This window comes from Micrasema longulum, unplaced genomic scaffold (genome assembly GCF_059751315.1).
Source record: "Micrasema longulum isolate JH-2025_06_02 unplaced genomic scaffold, ASM5975131v1 h1tg001347l, whole genome shotgun sequence".
Classification (NCBI taxonomy): domain Eukaryota; kingdom Metazoa; phylum Arthropoda; class Insecta; order Trichoptera; family Brachycentridae; genus Micrasema; species Micrasema longulum.
This window is the reverse complement of record NW_028278533.1, coordinates 111,861-137,173: the sequence shown is the minus strand read 5'-3', so window position 1 is coordinate 137,173 and position 25,313 is coordinate 111,861. Positions and strand designations below refer to the sequence as shown.

The following is a 25,313-nucleotide window of genomic DNA, read 5'->3' as shown; positions in this document are numbered from 1 at the left end:
TACCTTAAGTATTTAAAATCTCATTATATGAAGTCATACTTCTCAAATGTAAGATTTTTCAAATATTCTCTCACTATGAAAAAAGACGTTGCGACATAATTTGAAACCTTGTACGATTCATAAATATCTAGTTCCTCTTTAAAAGTATAAAATTACCTAGATTCCTCATCTTCTTCTTTTTCTTTTTGATGGTTTTTTAACCTCGCTACTAGGGTGTTCTAGCCAATGACGTCTTTTTTTTTTTCATATTTACGCCTGTTTACATTAATAAGTTATATCAATGTATAATAACTACAGCGTAGTTATAACTCTATTCCATTTTTTCGATCAATCATCATGTATACGAAGATAAGATGATCTGCCTTACGCGGCAGGTGCGCCAGTCCAGGAACGTTAAATATTTCTAAAAAATGTACTTTTTAATTAACGTTTCATGCGGACCTTACCAGAAATCAAGCCCAGGACCTCAAGCATGGTAGGCAAACGCGCCAACTAATACCCTACGAAGTGGACTTATCTCCACTCAATTTCCTTATTAAAGATTTTTACCTGAGAGTAGCCGTCGAAAGCAGTCGTCCAAGATTCTGGTTCTATTTCACACACGGAACTGTTAATCCGTCCGAAAACATAGTGTAATAGGTGCGTTTGCTTACCACGCTTAAGATCCTGGGTTCGAATCCTGGGAAAGTCAACATGAAAGATTGTTGAACACTGCAATATTTTATGAAATAATAATAAAAATAATGTAAAAAATAAACTCTCGAAGTGAACTGCTTTTTATAATCCCTTCGTGTATTAGATGATCGAAATACGGAGCATTAAGAATACCAATGCAGTACCCTATGCACCATCGAGTGTGAAACGGGGTATGATGATCATGATAATAGTCTAATTCCTCGACGAGTCCTTGTAACTTATTACTACGAATACATAAAAATCAAAATAACTTCAATTATTCGAATGCTGTAAAAATTACTGACTTTTTGTATTTCACTTACGTACACTTCAATAATACCTAAAAGTTACTTTAATTGTTTGCCTAATACTGTTTTAATTTAAAATATATTTTTTAGCGTACAAACCTACTTTAATATAATATTTGATCTTCATTTATGTTTATCTATGAGGCATAATTTAATTCGAAAATTACTCGACAGCATCAGGGCTTGAAAAGGGAGATTTAGCAAAATGTAAACTCTCGCCTTCCGCTCAGTAGTCAGGCTCTTTATAGACCTGGGCTTGGACGGCTAGAAATATTCACGGGGCTTGTCACAATAGATTTTCACAGGTCGCAGTGACCCCAGGAGCTTGCATGGCACTGACCTCCACCTCTAAGAATAATTCATTTAAAAATGATGAACGTCATGGGTAGCTTAAATATGTGCAGGTTGCTCATGAAAGTAATTGAATATTTTAACTCTATCGCGCTAATACAAGAAAAAATAACATAAAAAAACCGTTACTAGGCCGCCATAGATTACTATGAAATAAACCATTGATGTATTTGTGTATGTACGCTGTAATTCATCACATTCTAAGAGTTGGTCAATTTACATCACGACAGGTTGAATAAAAAGCATCTAATTTAGCATTATATCACATCTCAATACGTACATCACATTAAATAATTTCGCCTGTGATAAATTATTACGGGGGTCAGTAGTTATGACGAAATGTAAATATCAAACTCGACTATATCGGAGAAGAAATGTTATCCGTGACATACCAATAATACTTGAGCCAGTAAAAACATGATGGGCTTAACACCTTTACATTCAATACACAAATACAATATTAGATATTAAAAACTTTTTAAACGAGTAAACATGGGAGCAGAAAATTACAAAAAATCCACAGTAATCATCGGCCGCCGTGGTGCTGTAGTTAAAAATCTCGATTCACGCACGTAAGTTCCGCGTTCAATTCCCGATGAGAACACAAAAAATGAAAATAGTTATTTTTCTCTGGCTTTGGTGTTCTGCACTCAAATTCACCACTGTAATTAAGCCTCCTGACAGTTGGGGTGTGAAAAAAAATCACTACCTGCACCCAGTAGTGCACAGAGTGCTGCATTGCTATTTCAACTACCAAGGATCTTGATCATTCTTTGCATAAGATGATCAGTCTTACGCATAAGATCTAGGTTCAGAGGCTATGAATATTAACATTTAACTTCCTTTTTTCAAAATGTGAATAAAAAAAAGTTAAATTTTATTTTTTATTTTTTATTGTTTCAGTTGATACAGTAGATTAAATAAAAATGTATGTTCTTTATAAACAACAAAATATGTTTTTGTTGTAGTCATAAAATAAAAATAGGTAAGTTTTTAAATAAAAGGCGTTAATAAAACATGCATGACCTCACTCAATAAAATTGTATTTAAATAGAAATTTTATTATTTTTTTGGCCACTGGGAGCGTAAGTGTTAATGTGTATAATTTCGCCAAAGATTAACTTCATCTATAAATGAAATTCACTACTTGGGATCATCAAATTATCTTCAATTACTGTGCATTATTTGATTGCACTTTGCAATACATGTAATAATATTACATATATACGCAATAACTCACCTGTACCGTTCGCACACAATATTAACATTATTACAAAAGTGGTATATTATATGCATAAATGTCTAAGGTCTATGGTCATAAATCACACGAAAAAAACAGCTAAGATAGAAATTAAATTTTGTATTTTAGCGCATATTCATAAGAAATATTAACAGTGCTTGTATAACTTACTTTATTTGAGAATGTTTTATATCCAACAGTATGTTGCAACCTTATTCTTTATATTATTTTACAGTAAATAAACTACATTTTATGTAGAATAAAACACAATTTCAATAAGTGACCCTTGTAATGGTGGTTATTATTCGTTGTTAACATTGACTTCAAATTTACATTTTGTTGCTCAGTCAAGATTTTGTTTTATCATCAAAATGTTGCAGTTATTTTGTTAACGATAGGACTTTTTTCAATCACGATGACTAAATACTAGTTTGCATATTATTTATAGTTTGTCGAGTTCTCTTTCATACTCGATAGTGGTTTAGTTATTCAATTTGTATTTAGGAACTTAAAATAATTACTAAACCGATCTAAGATATGTAACAAAAGCCTTCATATTAAAATAAAATAATAAAACAAATTCACACAATATTAAGCTGTAAAGTTTATAAGTCTAATAAAATGAGAGGGTCACTTCTAAATTATTAAAAATGATTTACAAGTTTTTATTTATAATTTTTAACAACAATACTGTGAAAACATTTTTAAAAAAATATATCTGCATTCAAATCTTAATTTATTAGAATATTATAAATTGTTACAAAATAATATTTATATTTACGTATGTACGCATACGGTAGAAGCCATAGACAATCATGATCAAAATCGAGTTTGTTTTCCAATCCTTTATTAAATTCATTAAAAGCACGTACAATATAAACGTACTTGCATAGGGCAATGCATAGATAAATCGAATGAATCGTATCTTGATCATTACATTACATTAAGATTAGGTGATCGGTCTTACGCTCTTAGTTCCAGTTCAAGAATAGTGAATTTCGTGTCGACCTTGTCAGGATAAGAGCCCAGAACTTTAATAAAAATATAAAACGGACTAATCTCCACTTGATATTATTTACCAGAATTTTTACCTGAGGGTAGGCACCGATTTGAAAACACTCATCCAAGATTTTTGTTATGTTTTACATACCATAATACACCTTAGGTATCTCAGCTTTTTGCAGTTAATGCATTAGTGTTTAGTATTCTTATTCTCGAGTCATGTCAGGTCTCCCTGAACTCTTGGAAGAAAGCTCGCCAAAGTGATATCCTGAGGAACTGTTGAGCAAAGCTACGTTGCATTCTTCGGTGAAATTTTCTGTCGGGGTTACCTACCCTTAGCCCGAGAGGTCCCGTTTTATAGCGCCGGACACCTATCTGCTATGACACTGATGTTAATGTCAGTGGTCACATTGCCCAGGGCTCGCGGGGCCTAATAGAACCCTTGTGGACGCTAGGGAGTATAAATATGAGTACTTTTGCTGATGGAATGCAACTGTGGCACTACAGGGCATTTTACATGCACGTATTTTTCAGTAAAATATTCATTATCGTGACCTTATCAGAATTTGCGCCCCGAGAGTTTAATTTAATTTAAAACTTTTAACTGGGAGATTGATCTCTGTGATATTTGAACCAGATTAATGATACAGCGCTGTATTTTATAATGCAATATTAATTGCGACAATATAAGAGGAGCGATGTCATATAGGAAAGCAGTTACAAAATCATTTCCGACAAAGTTTTGTCCTAAGCACGGAAATTACATTTACCTTTGAAAGGTCGTCTAGAGAACCTAAACATTTGGCTTTTAACATAATTCAAAGCGTGACTAGGGATCCGCTTTCAGTCGTTCAGTTTCTAGTTCAAACACGATTCGTCCTTAATTTATTAACCCTCGAAACCGTTCCCATCTTACTGTCGTGAATTGCGGACAATCTTAAACTTTGTCTAAATGTTAAACAAGATAACTTACTAATTTGAGGCCGATAAAACAAACTTACTCTCAGATTGTGATAGACGGTTACTATCTTTATTAAAAAACTATATTTGAAACAATAAGAATTCTTCATCTTATGTTCTGCCTTTTAAAATGTGTTTAATTAGAAACATTTCGGTTTAAAAATTGTTTTACTCATAGAATTTATTTGATAAAAAAAGATCGAATTCACATTCAATGCTTTTAATTTAATATCTAACTTGCTATTATAACGTCAATTTAATTGGTGCCATCGACTCTAAAACGTTTAACAATTCACTCTTATAAAGTTTTTATAAAGCCTTTATGTAAGCTTTTCAAGATCAAATATTAACGAAATCAAAATTCCCTTTTTTTGCACATCCGTCATTGTTCTACGATCATGACTAAATTGAAACATTCTAACTTCTGTGGCGTGGAATATGAGATAGACACATCGTACTTGTCATATATGCCGGCTGTATTTCCTTGCAAGAGAATTAACGCTTCAGTTCTCATCAGCTCAAGATGTAATGTTGCATCAGGGTTCACCGATGAACGAGCAGATAATAACTTATACCCACTTACAGCCCATGTTAAGAGAATGTTTCCACGAGCCTTGGATACCTCACACTCATTATCATACAACCTCTTGGTCTGATAAATAAAACAAAACAAAACAAAACTAGACTAAACGAAGATCTTTCCTGCCTTCTAGAGATAAGACTGCAAGATCCTAAATTAATTACTCAATAAAGATAAAAATAAAAACTTCGTTTAAGGGCACTCCACTCATTGAAACTGTAGATAACAATAATAAAAATGAAGCAAAATCAGAATTTACAAAATAACTCTAGAAATATTACATTAACAAATAATAAAAATAAAAAAATTGTAAAAGTTGGACACAAAGAAAACAAAAGAAAATGGTGAAAAATGTAAAAGTCAACGGAATATAACCTAAAGATAAATTTATTCGATAAAACCTTGCATATAACAAAAGCAAGGTACAAATAATTTTCAACTACCAAAAAAAACTCATCGGAACTATAGTGGTGTTTTTTTAAGAATAAAAGTATTTTTTATTTTTATATTAACTCATCATGAAATGTTACAAAGTGAATGCCGATTCAATCAATAATAATAATATTAATAACCAATATTAATTACAAAATTTTTAGCATATTAAAATGCTTGTAGTCGAGACTGCATTTCACTACTTAGAGAATTATTGTTTATTTATTTATTTATTCGTTTTCAAAACTGTGTGCACAGAAAAAAAAATAGATACATGAATACAGGTCATGAGTTCATAAATACATTATCTCTAAAAAATATATTTTAATTGTCTTACCGAAATTGTCAGATCGAAATCTTTTGCATTTATAGGGCTTATGACTTGTCATATGCTCAATGATTCTTTAAATATTGTTGATTTAACTAACCGATGTAAAATAAATATAAAAAATGGAAAGGGTTTTCAGGCGTTGTCCAGTAGGTAAAATAATTCACCCAGATCAATCAAACGCACATCGATAAAGTTTTCAGCTCTTTTATTTCACAAAAGTCAACAGATGGAAGAGGTGAGGAAATATTGATGTTTAAACATAGGCAGAATAGTGAATGTTACACAGTGTGTAATGCGGTCTCTTAAATCATCCAATGACAGGTCGTAAGATTTGTAAATGCCTAGACATGCATATTGCATTACCAAAAATGTGTTCCCTCTCTGTTGCAATCAATGCATTGCATTCTAATTACAAAAATACAAAAAGGGAACCGAATTGCAAAATAAAAACATAACTCGTAAATTAGTCTAATTGAATAACTTTATTGGGTTCAGTTTGATTCTGACCTAATGTTTATGAAATTAAAACATCGTTACCCACTTAAAAGTAAGCTGTGTATGTAACGCATTCACACGGGTCAATTAAGTAAGAAAATGTAATCCATTCAAGTATTCTTTTCGGGCTAGTGCTGAAGGAGAGGAAGTAGGCTAGCGACCACGCGTGAGTTAGATATTTTATACCATGCGCAAAAATACATTTTTCTTAGGTGACGCGTCCTCACCCCAAGTGACGCTACGTCCGTCCAGCTCTAATTTATATTTCAAATCCAAATATTTTTTAAATAATTATTCACTGGGTTCATCATCGTTCCCTTTCCGCACCTAACTGTGCATAGGGCACTGCATTAGAACACCAATCATTTTTGTTACATGAAGGTAAGATGAGCAGTCTTACGCTTCAGGCACCAGTCCAGGGACTGTGAAAAAATCTAGTGTAAAAACACCCTTTTTAAATATGTATTTCAAATCAACCATGTCGCGAATCGAGCCCGAGACCTCTTGTATGGTAGGCAAACACGCTGAAAATTCTTTTACGAGGTTGACATATTTACTTGGTTCACAAATTTATATGAATCTATAATATAGAATCGAATTATATGAAAATCAATGTTTTTTTTTTTTTTATTCAGTAAATGACATCGAATGATATATTATATTAAATAGTGTTACGTAGTGTCTGCAGTTACGCCAAAATTATACCCTCGTCGCCTTCGCCTCGTGGTCAAATGGTCAGCGCGTTTGCTTACCATGTAAGAGGTCTCGGGTTCAATTTTTGTTTAATATTAATTTAAATGGGTGTTTTTACACAATGATATTTCTTAGCGACTGGACTAGCACCTGAAGGCTTAAGCTGATCATTTAACCTTCTTGTAACAAAAACGGTCAAGATACGCTGGGGTTGGTGTACCAATGCAGTGCCCTATGCATCACTAGGTGCGAAAAAGGAATAATGATATTAAAATCCACATCTTTTCTTACCTATTTCGCGCCCTCAATTAAAACAACTGTTTCCAATTCATTATTTAAAAAGTGATTTTCTCGAATCTTTTACTCTAGATTTTACTATGTATGTTTGAATGCATTTTCGTTATACATGATGATGCTCTGTATTCATTTACGCAATTCGTTTCTCAACTGCGTTTACCTTTGCAAATTGAAAAGGTATCACTTTTTGTCAGACAGAAGAGTGATTTTTCGTAAAACTGTGTCTTTCGTGATCAGTAAAGTTGTTACAACCAATTAGGGAACAAGATGTAATAGGTGCCTTTAACATAACAGCTACATACAGAGCGAAAGTCTTCAAGTGCTATTCTCTTGCCAAATCCAAAGATTCAAATTACACTGTTATACTTCGTCGTTTCGACATGACTTTGTAATGTAAGCCTTTGTTAGTAACTAACAATCAAAAATCTTGAGGGCATATCAATCAATCCGATTTTCTTCAATATAAGATACTCGTTTTAGGTAAACTCTCATACCCTGTACATAACTTCTTAAGAAGCAGCATTAAATCTTCTGTTTTCTTTTACAGCGCTGTTGGCGATCACAGCTTCAGTCACCGTAAGTCATAATTTTACTATATAAATGTAGAACATTTAAATTATACAAAAAAACAACCGAAAACGTTTTTTTTATAAAAAATCAATATTTTCAGGCCCAGAATGGATATTCGTACGACCGTCCTGAAAAACCTTTAGGATCTGGTGCATCTTCTCCTCGTCCTGGTGCCTCCAGCGGTAGCTTTTCAGGAACCAGCAATAGTGGTTTCCCTGGCTCATCTTCTGGAACTCAGGCTTATCCCGGATATACACCATCTGGACCATCCACACCGTCTTACTCCAGTGGTGGGTCGAACGCGTTCCAAGGATCCAGCCCCGCTTACCAGGGACCTAGTTCGTCCTTCCAAGGATCAAGCCCGTCTTACCAGGGATCAGGCCAGTCTTACCAGGGATCGAGCCCCGCTTACCCTGGATCTAGCCCATCATTTACCGGTTCAGGGTCCACTTCTGGATATTCTTCTGGAAAACCACAAGGTTCTCCTTTCGGTCAAGGACCTCAGACTGATTCTCAGAATGGAAGACCACAGGGATCTTATTCCCCATCTTCTGGCCCGTCAGGACCAGCTGGACCCGCTGGACCATCATCATCAGGGAATCAATACTCTCAGAAGTCTTCTGGATCATTCTCACAAGGTGGACAATCTAACGGATATCAGCCCCAGAGACCATCAGGTTCTTCTTATTCCCAAAGTGGACAGGGATCTCTCGCTAACAATGATCAAGGATATGCTCCCGAAGGTCCCAGTGTAAGTGGAGGAAACAGGATCTCTGGCGCTCAATATCCAGGACAACGACCATCTAGCCAATATCCTCAGGGAGGACAAGGACCCTCTTCCGGATTCACTTCAGGATCTCAAGGACCCGCGTCTAACTTTGGTCAAAGCGCACCAGGGTCATTTGGAGGTAGCCGTCCACAAGGAAACCAAGGCTCATCTGGATTCGGACAGCAAGAAGATGATGGTTCTTATGACGGAGACTATTCAGCTATTCCCGGAGAACCTGGACGGGATTATCCTATTTACTCTGAAATTCCTCAAACATCTTTCAGCTGTGATGCCCAGCAGTATCCCGGATATTATGCTGATGTCGAGGCCCAATGCCAAGTCTTCCACATTTGCGCCAATAACAAAACATACGACTTTTTGTGTCCAAATGGAACCATCTTCTCCCAAGAGTTCTTTGTTTGCGTTTGGTGGAATCAATTTGATTGCAACTCTGCTCCTAGCTTCTTTGGTCTGAATGCTAACTTGTACGACTACTCGATCACCGGAGCCGCCCAAGGAAGTGGAGCTTATCCCGGAGCTCAAAGTGGATCAGCTGGTTATTCTGGACAACCTGGTGCTCAAGGTCCATCATCCGCCTACCCCGGCCAGTCTGGTCAGAATGCTTTTGGAGGATATTCTGGACAACCTGGTTCTCAAGGACCATCAAATAACTACAACGGACCAACCGGTTCCCAAGGCTCCTCTGGCGGATATCCGAGCTCTCCCAAGCCTTCAAACTACCCTACGTCTCAGGGCCCTTCTGGATACCCAAGCAGCGGAACTACCAGTGGATACCAAGGGTCTCGCCCGTCTTCTTCCTACCCTGGTTCTCAGAGCCCCTCTACCTCCTACCCGGGATCTCAAAGCCCATCTGGCCCGTCTTCATTCAACGGACCGCAGAGGATCCAAGGATCTTCTTCCTTCCCGGGATCTCAAAGCCCTTCCGGCCCATCCTCTTCCTACCCGGGATCTCAAAGCTCCTCCGGCCCATCTTCTTCCTACCCGGGATCTCAAAGACCCCAAGGACCTACTTCCTTCCCCGGTTCTCAGAGCCTAGCAAGTCCTTCTTCGTCCTACCAAGGATCTAGGCCTCAAGGCCCCTCCTACTCCGGAGCCCAGGGCCCGTCCGGTCCATCTTCCGCCTACCCAGGAGCCAAGAGCCCATCAGGCCCATCGTCCGCCTATCCCGGCGCTCAGAGTCCATCTGGTCCGTCTTCTTACCCAGGCTCTCAGAGTCCATCCGGTCCATCCTCCGCCTACCCTGGATCTCAGAGTCCCTCATCTTCCTTCCCCGGATCCAAGAGTCCTTCCGGCTCGACCTCCTTCAATGCTTCTCAGAGGCCTTCTTCTCCGTTCTCAGGTAACCAAGGCAACCAGGGTTACCCCTCGGGAGCCCCCAGCGGCCCCGCCTTTCCCTCTGGGCGCCCCCAGTCTGACTCCGGATTCCCCGGAAGCCCTTCGACCCCCGACCGCGAGTATCTCCCACCCAGAAACTAAGCTGAAGCATTGATTCATATATTTAAAACTTGAACGCTGACTTGAGGATATTTACCTTTTCTAATCTCTAAAAAGAATAAATTGTATATGTGTAACACATACGTACGTATTTTCCCTGAAAAAGTAAGCATCCTTGACTTGGATTGAATTTGGTTCGAATTAACAATAAGTTAAAGTATATAATTTATATTTTAGCACGAACAGTGACAAATTGCTTTGTTGGTGCTGAGCCTTATTAATTAAATATAATTAGAAGTAACTTTGGACTGTATATACTTTGTCTTTTATAAAATAGTTTAAGTATTTAAACTTTGGAAAATTATGTCCATTACGTAATTTATTTTACAATACCTAAGTATTTATTTATTCGGCCAGTAATTAAAAACACGCCATTGTATTTTTTCAGTACGTAAAAAAATGAATTATATTTATTATATAACATCTACAATACACCTATGTTTAAATAAATATTTGAATTATACGTTGTCCTTAACATTGTATAAAAATGTTAAATATAGTCGAAATCAGTTACCATAAATCTAAGTTTATTTACCTATGGATCAAAATATATTTTTATACACAATTTTAAAACATTTCAAATGACGCAATTTCGTTTATTTCTGTGAAAAAAGCTTTCTTGTGCGTTCATTTGATATTTTCTATATTATGCTATATGTATATATCCGATGTATGTTCTTAGTAAATTTTAATTTGGAAATAAAGGAAAACCCTTTTAAATGTAAAATGTATTTTATTGCCTGCCTAAAACTATTTATCCTTCCTCTTGAAAACATATATATTATTTGGAGAAATAATTTGTTTTCTATTTTCCAATAAGTTATTCATATATCTAAATTTGTTGCAACAGAGAGGAAAAACAAGTGGCCACTTTACACACCATGTAACATTTACCATTCTGACTATGTTTAAATATCCATATTTCCTCAACTTTTCCATTTGTTGACTTTTGTGAAGTACAAGAGTTGAAACCTTTATCATGCGGGTGAGATTCATCCGGCTAAACAAATTTACCTACCAGACAACGCCCCAAAACAGTCTTTGAATTTTTATACTTCTTCTTAATCAACAATATTTTCAGTATGTCCAAATGTTTGTAGACAGGCAGGATTTCCTCCCTAGAGTTGTTTGGATCTAAATTCATTGCAACAGAGAGGGAAAACATTTTTGAGCGCATAACATACGCTGTTCTTGCACTAGAACATTTAATAGTTCCTGGACGGGCATCTAAGGCAAAGATTGATCATCTTACCATCAATTTAAAAATCAACATACGTGCGCTGCGGTTGGTGTACCAATGCAGTGCCCTATACACCACAAGGTGCGGTTCGGGAGTGATGATGATTTACCATACCATGTTTTTATGTATTATATTATAAATAAAAAAATACAACAAACGTACAAAGTTTATTTATTTTAATTTAGATTATTAAATGTAAACAATAGTTTTCATGATTCAGTTGTCAGATGGTAAAATAGACCATGCGTAATTTTCAAAAATGTTCAGGAGAGGTGAAATAAAACTCAATTCAGTCCACCAATTGAAATATTTTTGTGTCACTATTTAATTATTATTGTTAATATGGATATCGCCAGTTTCGTAATAAAATACCAAGGGCGTTTTAACAGGTAATTCTATAGATAAAAAAAAATTGAAACTTTGAAATTTGTAATTTAAATAAAACAATTGATTTTATTATCATACGTTAAACATCAATGATAAGTTACCATTTTAAATGGCGCTCTTTTTTTGTATATTTATTAAAATTCTCGAAAATAAAAAACGGAAAAAGTTATAGATGGTCCCTTCACCCATCTAAGGAATTATTGATTTATCTCCAATGACATCCATATTTAACTTGCGGCCCGCCAAGCTTGTATGTGCTCCCGAAATACATTTATTATCAAAAACGAGATAACTTATTTGCATTCTACGTTTTGGATATGTTAAGACACGCATCCACAATCATTGCTCGCTGTTAACTAACTAGAACTGAACCAGACTGACAGAAAAAATATATGTTGTAACAGAGAAGAAAAACATTTTAGAGAAGGGAATATGGAAGTCTAAACATTTACAGGGCTTATGATCTGTCATTGGCTAGTTAAAAAAAATATATATACATATATTTTCAAAAATATTTATTCATTTTATTTTTATTTTTATTTTATTTGGGAAATCAACAGTTAAACAAACATATTAATTTATAGTAAACAAATATATATGATGTATAAACTCAGAACTAATAACAGATTTCCACAAAGTTTACAAAGATAGCAAAGAAAATATGTTACATATTAAATAAATACGAATAAATACGAATGAGTTTATTCATATAAAAATGTTACTATCATGTACTCGTTAATATTTTTTAATAATCAAAGAATTTTTAAATATTTTTTTAAGAACAGTAAGTTATTGTAAATTGGGCAGAATTAGGACAAGAATACTTGAAGAGAGAATAAGGAGGGGAAGGGAGATGTTCATTTTTATTATTGAAATGTCTATTTAGTTACATAATGCATTTTTAGTGTAAATTTTAAATCTGACCGAGTGATGTTTGTGTAATCTATATCTTTAAATTTTGTATTGTACACTGAAAAAGTTCTACGAAAAAAAGCATTTTTAACATACAATGTTTTACGTATTGGTACATGAAACAGGTGGTACTGTCTACAAACCCTGGCTGGCAAATGTATTGTTATTAAACTTAGTAGTTCTGTACAGTCAACTATTCCTGTCATAATTGTGTAAAGCAGTAGTTGGCCCGCACACACTCCGCGGTATTGTAGAAAAGTGATTCCATGGTAGTTGGAGGCAGTGAGAGTTGATACATAAGAATGCCAATGTTTAAACATCCCTGTTTCCTCAACTCTTCCTTCCGTCGACTTTTATGAAGTACAAGACTTGAAACCTTTATCATGTGGGTGAGATTCATCCGGCTGATCCAATTTAAAAAAAGGAAAATTATTTTCCAGCGTTGCTCAGTAGATGAATTCACCAATTGGTTCAGTCGGATGAATCTCACCCGCATGATAAAAGTTTCAGCTCTTTTACTTTACAAAAGTCGACGGATGGAAAAGTTGGGGAAATGTGGATGTTTAAACGTTGGCAGAACGGTAATTGTAACACACTGTGTAAAGTGGCCACATAAAACAACTTAATTTGTCAGCATGCGTCGCACTCCGAGTATAAACACAAGTTGGTACATGATTAAAATACGAGGTTTACTAGTATGGAAGGGCTAGCTGTTCCTAGATATATATAAACAAACATACATACCAGAAGCGGTTCCTTAGTATGTGCATAAGTGCATTGCACTGCCAAGTAAAAATTTGTGTTTTTATTGGTAGTAAAAATATGTTTTAAGTAGGTAGAAAGAAACAGGGATTCGTTGCAATATTATACACGTAAACATCATAATATTCAATACTAGCGCCAAAAGATCTAGCGAAATCGACTCTAGCGGACGATTTTCTCAACTTGTCTACGCATGCGCAATCGTCCCCGTGCATATTCTGTTCTGCACAATCTTTTATCCTGAATTTGTAAGAACTATATTATATCTCCTAAAATCGTCATTTGAGCGAGACAGACAATGCTTCATACCGATGAATTGTGCGTTAGAGAGAGAAGATAGTATACATATTCCGGGCATTGCCGACGCATGCGCAGATTTGAAGTTCTTTTTAAATGTCACTTTGAACATGCGTAATGACATGATATTAGTACAAATTTAGTTGACTATAACGTGCGTATTATGTTGGGCGCATTTAGCGTTTCTAGTTCCGATGCGCGGGCTGTCATACTAGTGCTCGTTTATCACGTCAGACCTATCATATTATTTAAATATCATAGAACTCAATAATATACAAATTAAAAACATGTAAAAAAATGCACTGCCAATGTTTTCGGTCAGGAGCCGCCAGTGATACATACATACAGACATATATACACATACACACATTCATATACCCATGCGCATACACACATATAAATATATATATATATATAGTTTGATAAAATATATAGTGCCATTTTTGTGAAAATCACCTCCAGGGCGCTTTACAATAAATAAATATCCCAGCACGTCTTGAAGCTACAGAGCACATGGACGGTAAGAAGTCTAGCCCCCATTTACACATTTTAAAATTTTTCAAATAAATTTAGTGAATTAATGATTTTTTTAAATAGTAAAATAATGATAATATGAATTGTAAAAAGGAATAAGATTACAACACGATTATAATTCTAGACCCCATTTTAAAAAATAAGTATTTTATGGTTTATAAATATGGAAGCTAAATGACCAATAATCGTACAGGTACAAAGCGCATGAACGAGTGGAATTCTAGCAAGGTAAAATTAATGATATCATACACAAAAGATACAAAATGTAATAAATATATGCGAAACTTCATGATTGCCTTTTGTATTTTTTTCATTATTCTTTATTTTGCCATTTTATTTTCAACATCTGGATTCTTACTGGTAAGAATCTCCAATCCGCGACATGCATCAACCTCTTTGACTGCCTACAACTAGTGTCATGAATGAGCGAGGTGTGTCCGTATTTTTCCAAATGAAGAGAACAAAGGGACACAGCATATTAGTCAATAATTCACAGCATCTACATCGTACATACACTCTGCAAATATCGCGAGCAGCTTTGGCAGTTTTATTCCAAAGATTGAACGCGAACAGATGAAGATGTCGAAATTGCTCACTTTTATCGACTTGACATTGCATTTTGAAGGCTTGCAATCAAATAAAATAATATGTGAAACGTAAAAGCAAACACAGTATCATGTAAGGTAGCAAATTTTCTTTCTAATGACGTATAAACTTAACGATTTTATATTTCTTTTGGGGCTTATTTTTAAATTACGTAAAAAACAGGCACAACTTATGTTAACACCTAATACTTTCGTTCAGTCATATTACTACATCATCATCATTTTCCTTTCCGCACCCAGTGGCGCATAGGATACTGCGTTGGAATATCAAATGCAGCGTGTCTCAATTATTCGGTACAGAGCTGCGGTCCCGTGGCTAGTGGTCGTGGATTCACGGATCAGAGGTATAAGGTTCAAATTTCACTCTACCACAACTTGATTTCCATTTTTTTTAAATATAATACAGGATTCCGCGACATTAACACATGCAGTAATTGAAAGTTATTTCAACATATTCGGAAAACGTTTTTGAGAAGGGAATATGGAATTCTAGTCTTTTGTGGGCATATGTGATTGGCTGGTCTAAGAGGCTACTTTACGTACTGAGTGACATTAAGGTCTATAAATGTCCACAGCCGAAATTCCCACCCTTTCCCAAAACTTCTTAGATAAAGATAGCCAGAAATTAAAATCCACTTGTGAAATATAAACCTTGTACATTATAAGCAAGATCAATATTACTGCAACTCCCATTAAAAAAAAAAAAACGCTGATTAACATTTGCCATTCTGCCTATGTTCAAACATCCACATTTCCTCAACTCTTCCTTCTGTTTACTTTTGTGAAGTAAAATCTTGGTTGATTTGGGAGAGATTAATCTGTCTGAATTATTTTACCTACTGGTAACACGTGAAAATGCTTTTTAATTTTTACACTTCTTTTTATACCGGTTGGTTAAACAAACAATATTTTGAGTATGTCCAAATTGTTATATACAAAGGTGAATTAAACTCCCTAGGGAGATGATTAAAATTTATTGCAACAGAGAGGGAAAACATTTTAGGGAAGGGAATAAATTAGTTTAGGCATTTTTAGAGCTTGGCTGTCATTGAGTGCCTTAAGTGGCAACTTTACAATTGTATGATATTTACTATTCTGTCTTTGTTTTATTATCTTTTAACAAAGATGGGTGTAAACAATATACTCAAGAATAAATGTACAAGCTTTCTCAGAGTGCTAAAAACAAATTATATTATTCGATACAAAATAATAATTAGAAATTGTGACTAATTTTACGCCAATCTTTTTTTGTGGGTTTTAAAATATTGCTTTTAGGGATAAGCTCGCTTAAATGCATTTATACTTCGAGATTAAATTAATGAATTCAAATAAACAATCATTATATCAAATCGTAGATTTAAATAAATAAATTAATTAGTTTCTATTTTATTTGGAACACCATTTTGATTCAGAATCAAAAGCTCGTTTGTTATTATTTTTTAATTTGATAATAATGTGTGTGGTTTTTACCAAAGAATAGCAAATTATTCATTTTAATAGAAAGGCAGTACATTCCATTAAAAGTAGTATAGCTGTAAAATAATAAACATTTAGAGTTATCCTAAAATTCAATACAAATAAACTTGAAAGTCTAGAGCCATCTATGAACGAGTAGTATAGCCATCGGTATTCGTAATGCTTAGAGTTGTCTATGAAAGAGTAGTCATACTAATTGATATTTTGAGTCATCTATGTACGAGTAGCAATAGTTTTAAAAGTTATCAATGCACGAATAGCAGTAGTTCTTGATGTTTAGAGTCATCTATGAATGAGTAGCAAATATTATTGATTTCAAAAGTCGTCTATGAATGAGTAGCAGTACTTTTATGTTTAGAGTCATCTATGAATGACAAATAAAAAGTCTTTTTTGAAGCTTTTGCTACGTACTCAAAGATGACTCTATTCAAAATTATTTATGAATTTACATCGAATTATTTCGTGTGCTGGTATTCTAAACGCTCTTGTGGGCCGTATCATGTCGTGTATTTACATACAAAATACACGATAAAAACTGTTTTCTCATGCTGCGAGAGTGGTTCAGAATAGCACCAGTGGTTCAATTTTTTTTCAAACTCTCGTTTCAGTGTTTAGCGCGTCTAGGGATTGATTCCCGGTAAGGTTAATCTGAAATAAGGGAAATACCTCATTCTAAAAACCAAAAAAACATGTTTTATTGATTTACACGTTGGAAAACAAACCAGTGACTTCTTATATGGTAAGCAAACGTGCTGACCATTTGAGAAGGACTGTACATACACACGGACTCAATGATAATGTGTTTATAATGTTAATAAAAGAGAACAAATAAATAAATCAATAATAAAAGGTGCCTTAATTTATGTCATTACATGTTATCGTGGTCGTCGATGGTAAAAGTTTGTTTTAAATTTACGGGCATTTTAGCAAATGCTGTTGAAAATTTTATAATAAATTTAATCTTAATATTTAAATACTTTTTAGGGATTCGATTGTAGGCTAGGACATAAAAATAGTTCACCTGTCAAATTGCTCTCAGTTTATTTGGTGTAATTGTGTCTAATGTGCGTGTTTATGTATCCAATTGTGTCAGGTTAAGTAAGTTCTGATTATTCTACTTTTTTCAGTAATAATTGCAAGTGGCCACTTAAACCAGCCAATGACAGGTCATAAGCTCTGTAGATGCCTAGGCTTCTATATTACCTTCCCTTAAATGTTCTTCACCTCTGTTCTAATAATAATTGTAGTTATTATCAGTGTTCTCGTAGTTACTATAATTATTTTGTATTAGTTGTTGATTAGTCCTACCTGACCAAAACTTACAACAATTACCATATTTGGTTAACAAATTACAGCAGGGATGGATAATACCTTAAATAACGGAATATTGAAGTCTAGGTATTTACAGGGCTTATGACCTGTCTTTGGCTGGTTTAAGTGGCCACTTTACACACTGCGTAACATTCACCATTTTGCCTATGTTTGAACATCCATATTTCTTTCATTCTTCCATCTGTTGATTTTAGTGAAGTTAGAGAGCTGAAACCTTTATTGTTGTGAAGAGATTCATCTGACTGAATTATTTCACATACTAGGCAACGCCTGAAAACAATTTTCCAATATATTTGGTGTTTTTTTTTTTCTATTTTGATTTTTTTTACTTCGTTTGTTAATTCCTGCCCTGTTATATGAAGGATGGGGAGAAACCTCCTGATCCCCCAGTTGCAATGGCAACAGGATTGGCTGAAGAGGATGCCGGTAGTATAACCCTTAAAAGCCAGAAGCACGTTTTCTGGAGGCTTAATCATGTGAAGAGACACTCCCGCGTGCAAAGGCGGCGAGTGTTCATCCTTCTTCTTCTACATTCCTCAATAAAACATCTCTCTCTCTACTTTTAACCATATTTCTCCTAATCCCTTCTCCCAAACTCACTCTACCCGTGTAAATTTCAATACAAATCAATCAAATGGACCTTTTATTGTCCATGTTCAGCAATGTGAAGGTAGACCAATCCACTCAATAGATTTTGGTGACACGTAAGACTGATCGTCTTACATTTACAGTACCCAAAATATAATGTAGCAATTGTCATGTATAAAATGATTCAGGGGATAAATAAAATTAAAACATAATAAAATTTAACCAACAATGTCATACATATTTATGAAACAAGGGATGAAAAAAAGATAAGAAAGAGGAGAAAAATAGAGTCTCAAAACTCATTTTGCAGGGGATTAAAGCTGTACAATGAGTTACCCGAAGAAATACAAAGCATTAAAATATTTCAAATTAATTTAAAAAAATACGTTTTTAAGAAATTTTGATTAAAAATAGTAATGTTTTTAAAAGTTCATATTAGTTCTCAAGGCGTTACGAACTAGCTTATTAAAGCATAAATAAATCATATTTAATAAAAATGACTAAGTTACTTCGCGGTTGGTGTACCAATGCTGTGCTCTATCTTCTTTATGTACTATTAGGAGCGGAAAGGGAACGATAATAAAATTTGTATCAAGAATTGGGCGTAGAAATTTCACATACATATCAATTAACTTTATGCTCGTTTAGAAAATTTCTTAGGATTAGGAATAAATAAAGCTATCAACCAAAAACATCCGATAAAAAATAATTTTATAATTTAATAAAGTTGTATTCATATTATCCTGTCTCTTTTTGTAATTTCCTCTCCATATTTTGTCAAAAAAGAGTGACAGGTATAATTTTTAGTTTGTATAAGTCCTGGCGACGGGTAATTAATAAATTAGTTAGTTAAAGGACTTTTAATTAAATTTGCTGATACTTACATTTATCAAGTTTCAAATTACATTTGTTATATATTTTTTTGGAAATAATAAAACAGTCGGGAAAATATTTTTATAATAAGAGGGACGATAAATCGGAAAAAAACGATAAATAAGTGTTTTTCCATTTTATTAGAACATATTCCATTCATTATAAAAGTATAAAATAAAACATTCACTATCCACAAAATATAACGTTATATAAAATAATACATATTTAAAATTAATAAAATTATTTTACAAAATAAGATTGACGCCTCTTACAAAATTAAAGCGCAGTAACATTCATCGTGAATAAATTTTTTGATTTGTTTTTTTTTTTTATAATAAAAAAGGCAACTTTTTCAACTACGTTTAAACGTGGTTAGCAGATTAAGATGTTTTAATTTCGTTCTTGGCGTTAATTTAATATATATTTTTGAACTTTAAATGAAATCACGTAATAGTATATGTTTTGATTTAAAAATAAAAGAATGTAAACAATAACAACGCTAAATAAAATTAATATTTTTCTCCACTATAAATTTCATTTTTAGTCAATCTTATATTATCAATGTATCCTAGATTATAATATGTCACATTAATACATTAACATAGCTAAATACCAATCATACAACAATTATTATCTTTCAAATTTAATTGTTTCTGTTTAGGATAAATTATATTTTTTGAACATGATAATCAAACTGTATATACGAGCAAGTATTATATTTTACATTGAGTGCATATTATCCATTCATTCCATATAAAATAACCCTAATTTTAGCTATTGTATTTTTATGTATTTACATTGTTTTATTTTGACAATAAATATTATTTTCTCTAAAAAGAAAATACTGTTTATCGTAAAAAAACGTGTGAATAAAATTAGCTGCTTACTGAAACATATTTCTACATATAAACTACTTATGAAGCAATATCGTCATTATTTCTTAAGAACGGTAACTATTTTGTTCCATCTAAATTATTCAGCAATGATTTCTATCATACATAAAAGCTCTTGTGAACAGAGGTCACTGATTCCAACATTTATTATGATACGCTTTTCTAAAGCCATATACGACATGAATATTTTTTTAAAACATAAAATATTAGATGAAGATGTAAGATAAAGCTATTTCTGATTTGTTATGAAAATGATGGCAAATAAACATAGTTTTTACTTACAAACTATTTAAGGAATTCGTGGTTTGTTTGTATCGCTTATATAAATATCCTAAGCGTAAATTGTCAACTAGCCCCATCTCGCAGCAAGGGAGTAAAGTGATCTTAAAAGCTCCAAAGCTCTCGTATCAGATGGCACCGACTGATCTTCTACTGACGATAAAGATCCTCTTTCTGCGAGGGATATTGATTTTTCATCATCCCCCTGCTTTGAATAAATTGGCGTTTTTGTTGTTTTTGTATAAAATTTACGCTGACCTCTTCGACTCATTTTTACTGTTACGACAGGTGCTATGGGGGTGAACTTTGTAGATGAATCGGTTGTTTTACTAACAGGTGCTTCTGTTGGTGATGATTCATTTAAATCTGATACAAATGAATCATTCAATAAATTGATTATGAATTTTGTAGTCGTTGAAGTCGGAAGCTCTGTAACCGGTGAACTTGGATAACTTATTTTAATGTTTTCTTGAACGGAGTTTGGATAAATAGAATCCAATTCGATTCGTTTTCCTGTTCGTCCTTTAGCTCTTACAGAAACCTCCGGATATTTTGTGTCTTGAGTATCAAATATTTCATCTATTCTTCTGTTACTAAAGTTAGTCGGAGGACTCTTTGTTGAAGTAATTTCTTCAGTTCTGACAATTTCAAAATCACTCTTGTAAGGGTTTTGAGTAGATGTTGTTTCAGTTTCTGAGGGGATTCTCATCAAAGCATCTAGTAGAGCTGTTCGGGAGGCTTCGAGGGTCTTATTATGGTCATCATCACATGTTTGCACTAAAAGTAGAATAAGTCTTCTAACATTGGTATTTTTGTCGGCTTTCTTCATCACGTTCATTAGTGTATTTGCACTAGATTCATTTAACCCACCAAACATTTCTTTAGCTTTATTCATCATAGTTTGGTCTACTTCTAAAGGATTTAAATGCTGCAAAATATTAGGAGCAGACGTGGAAAGTGATTTTCCTTCGCGTGTTTGGGCAGATACCGTTATGGAGTCTAAACCTACACTTTTTGTAGTTTGAACAGTATTTTGAGTTTCTAATGAACTGGATAACGTCGGTGGAAATATTTCGTAGGTTGGAGTTTCTGGATATTTAGTTGTTAATTCTTCTGAAAATTGGTTTGTTTCTCCAGCCACGTCTAATGGAGTACTGAATGTAGAGTACTTAAATGTATCGGCTTGATCAGTTACAACAGTTGTGGTAGATTCGGATGGAGTTGCTGAAAAATATTTTCCATCTCTGTTGTAAGGGTTTATGTAAGTATTTGCACTTGGAAATATTGTTTCATGTGCTATATCACTAGATAATCCATCGTTAATTGTAATTGGGTCTAGAAAAACGGTAGTTTGCCAAATTTGTCCAAGGGCTGCTGATGTTGACCAAAGATTATCTTGCTGTGTTATAGTGCTCTGAGGATTAGTAGATGGGTGAGTATAAACAACTGTAGTTGATTCATATTGAGGTGTAGAATCTTCATATTTTGTAGATCCAGAAGTCGTATCCTGAATAGTAAAAGTTGTTGTTGGTTCGTTTAATTCAATAGTTGTATTGATTTCAGATGTATTTTTTGCTAACGGTATTGTACTCGTTGGTTTAGATAAAATGTCTTTCAAAGTTGGCAAAGCCGCATTTACATCATTAGATACCCTTAAAGTTATATCACTTGTGACAGTTGGCTTATCAGAAGAATCATTGTTATTTTTGTTAGATTTATTGGAATTTTCGATTTTCTTTCCCCTCCGATTAATTTGATTCGCCGACGAAACGAAAGATTGGCTATGTGCTCTTTGCAATTGTTCTTCGTTTTCGTTAGATGTTTTATAATTATTGTAGTACATTCCACGATCAGCGCTATGTGATCTATATTTAAAAGTGGCACGGTCTTGGTTATCTGAACTTATTGTTGAACCTAACTGAGGAGTTTCCGTTGTTTGATAATCAGTACTGACGATTTGATCTCTTATTTCCAAATCAGTAGAATCTTTTTGTCCGTAGTAATTGTTTAGTTCTGTTATTTTATCTGAATCTAAAGCACTCGATTGATCTGAGTAACTAGTTGGTGGTACAAGATCCAAGTATGGAATACGAGAGATTTCGGAATTTGATATTTTAGATGAAATTAAATCTCCCCAGCTGACAGGTATGCCTGTTGACGAAAGAAATCCCGAATAAACTCCATTTATAGGAGTTGAGTTAAGTGGTTGAACACCTATTCCATAAGGAGAATAATCGTTATTAGTATTATTCTGGAAACCTCCGTAACGGGGAACCGTCTCCACTTTTCTATCAAAATCTTGTGGAAAATAGCTATCTCTTGTAAACGTATTTGAACTTGTACAATTTGAATGAGTTTGTTGACTATTTTGACTAGATGGAATTCGTTCATTTATTCCTAATCCTCCATTTACTTCTACTGCAACAGCATTATTGGTTGATGGTGCTAATGTTGTGGATAAAACTTTTCCCTGCCTTATGTCATTCTGAATATTCTGATTCTCATTTTTATGATTTGTTATTATTTGAGAGGCGGGAGTTTTATTTTTGGTGTCTGAGTAATAAATAGGAGTTTGATGTCGATACGGGGAAGTTGTTAAAAGAAGACGATCTTTTATTAGGTCTACATTGTATGCCTTAGTCGGTTGCCCTGTTGTAAGACTTGGAAGTTCAGTCGAAGTAGGCCGAGCTGAGCTTTTTGATACGTCCGAAAAGTCTAAGACTTCGTCTTCATCTTTCACAATAGAATAATCATTTGTTGATGATATTTCTTCGAAGGGAGAAACCGTCGTTAGTTTCGGGACATCATTCGTTGGATCAGTTGGACGAATTTCAGATAAAACTTTCCTAAATGTTTCTGGATCCTGAAGATAAGCAGATAATGCATGAGTAAAAACTTGTGCAAGTTCTCTAATTTGAGGAGATGATGATAATGGTCCACGGCTTTGTGATGGTTCTAAATCATTGTGTTCAATTTCATCAGATTCGTTTACTTCTGTGTTTTCCGGATGTGATGAGTTTTTAAATAAATCTGAGTATTTATTAATGGTTCTTTGACTAAGCACTGATGAGTAAGAGTCATCATAATCTTCAAGATGTTCATCATTATTATATTCTTGTCTTGTTTCCTCAGTTACAGTTGTAGGAATATCGGTTGAAACAAAGTTATCAACAGCGGTGGCAAAATAAATTGCCAAAGAATGAAGTGTATTTGGGCCAGCTGAAGGTGGAACAAACAAACCTGTCCGTTTCCCCAAAAAATTTTCAGTTTCTGTTGTTGATTCAGCTGTACCGTATTCCAATTTTTCCAGTGTTTTAATCATATCTACAGCGTGCTCAGAAACAGTAGGCTCTGTACTGTATACATTATATGATGGTACTGTGCTGGAAGGAAGCGCATCATTTTCGACAGTTGAATACCAATTTGTAGCTAAAAACTTATTTGTGGATGAATTGTATGCTTTAGGCGTAACAGTTGGTACAGTAGGTGCATAAAATGTAACATTTTCATAAGATTTCCAATAATTATTTGTGGTTGATTCGTCGGCATTTTGGTAATTATTGTTAGACGGTAGCTGAAATCCTTTGGCGTTTCTATAATTTGAGGATGAAATCTTGAAATTGATATTTGGGTTAAGAGAACTAGCGGACTGATATGTTTGTGAATAACTTTGAGAAGTATCAGAATTTTTAGATTGAGTTGAAGGAGGCTTTGATGTTGTAGATACACTGAAATAGTTACTAAAAATCGGTTTTGAGCGTACAGTGGAACCCACGGAGTGAGAAACACTTCTCGTAACCTCAACATAGTTTTTAGATCCAGGAATATATGTTGTAGTGTAAGAAGGTTTGGTTGTTCTTGCATTACTTAAAGTAGTATCGGATTGGATTGTATCACTTATAGGCCGATATTTACCATCTTGATTGGAAGTGAAATGATTGTAATTATTTCTACCCCTATTATTAACAAACGACGCTGATTCTGCAAGTACTTGTGTTTCTTTAATATCTTTGTGGTTTTTTGGAGGTTGTGTAGAACTTCTATACACAGCAGCGTTTGTATATTCTAAGGCTGTTCGTCTTGTGGGAGATATTTTATTATTGACTGTCGTTTTTCTTTGGTTAACGTCATCTCTAAAAGTATTTAATTCTTTTGATGATCTCGTCGATTGTTCAAACCCAGAATATTGCCTTGAATTTGTTACCCTTTCTTGATGAACCGGTGCTTGGAAACTTCTAGGATTCGGTTTGACGGGTGATTTTGTTTCTTGCGCTTTAAATACATCTGGAGCAGGTACGCCGGATTGAGCTACACTATTAAAACTAGCCTCGGCTTTGTAGTCAGAAATATGGTTATGACCAGTAATGATTTCGGAGCCAAAGTTACTCGGTGGACGGCGTTGTGTTGTGTGAATCGTTTCAAAACTTTTTTGGGATGAAATTGAGTTTTTAGCTGCTTTTCTTTGATCTTCAGCAAGATGCTCTGCACTTTCTTCGTATTGCCCCGGAGAATCGGAACAGTCCACCTTAAACCACCAGTCACAAATCAAATTTGACTGACGGAAGATGGTTCCATTTGGGCAGAGGAAGGATATTTTGCGGCCACCATCGCAAATATGGAATACCTGAAAAAACAATTATTTGTGGATTATATTTTCACAGACTATCGTTATATTTTAAGTTAACATTATACATAGGTACGTAAAAGTATATTTCACTCTAACAGGTCAAGAAACCTAACTACAGTGAAGAAAAATCAAATTTTAATTATATCTTACAGAAAATTGAGCTCGGAACACCCATGCGCGAGTCAAGTATTTAAGCTGAGACGTAAATGGTATTTAGTTTTTTTTAAATACCTATCTATTTAATTTACTGTTTTTTTTCATCTATTATCTAAAAAAAATATCTGAACCAA

General features: G+C 34.1%; 2 protein-coding genes across 2 annotated transcripts in view; one reads left to right on the top strand and one right to left on the bottom strand.

The window, feature by feature from the left end:
• Positions 1–4,934: 4,934 nt before the first annotated feature.
• On the top strand, positions 4,935–10,716 carry LOC148275747 (uncharacterized). The gene is made up of 3 exons (XM_088235255.1): positions 4,935–5,186; positions 8,035–8,180; positions 8,331–10,716. The coding sequence occupies exons 1-3, from the start codon at positions 4,935–4,937 to the stop codon at positions 10,198–10,200; spliced, it is 2,268 nt and encodes a 755-aa protein (XP_088091381.1). The 3' UTR covers positions 10,201–10,716.
• An 8,856-nt stretch (positions 10,717–19,572) lies between these two features.
• Positions 19,573–25,313, bottom strand: part of LOC148275746 (uncharacterized) — a 109,752-nt gene continuing 104,011 nt past the window's right edge. Inside the window, exon 5 of the mRNA XM_088235254.1 lies at positions 19,573–25,020. Coding sequence (XP_088091380.1) covers positions 20,467–25,020 — 4,554 coding nt within the window. The 3' untranslated portion in view covers positions 19,573–20,466. The remainder of the gene's footprint in view (positions 25,021–25,313) is intronic.

Excerpts from the sequence above, each read along its gene's own strand:
- LOC148275747 (XM_088235255.1), top strand. The coding sequence starts at position 4,935 with ATGACTAAATTGAAACATTCTAACTTCTGTGGCGTGGAATATGAGATA. Across the intron at positions 5,187-8,034 it reads CATTATCATACAACCTCTTG|GCCCAGAATGGATATTCGTA; the intron begins GTCTGATAAATA and ends CAATATTTTCAG. Across the intron at positions 8,181-8,330 it reads TCTGGAACTCAGGCTTATCC|ATCGAGCCCCGCTTACCCTG; the intron begins CGGATATACACC and ends GTCTTACCAGGG.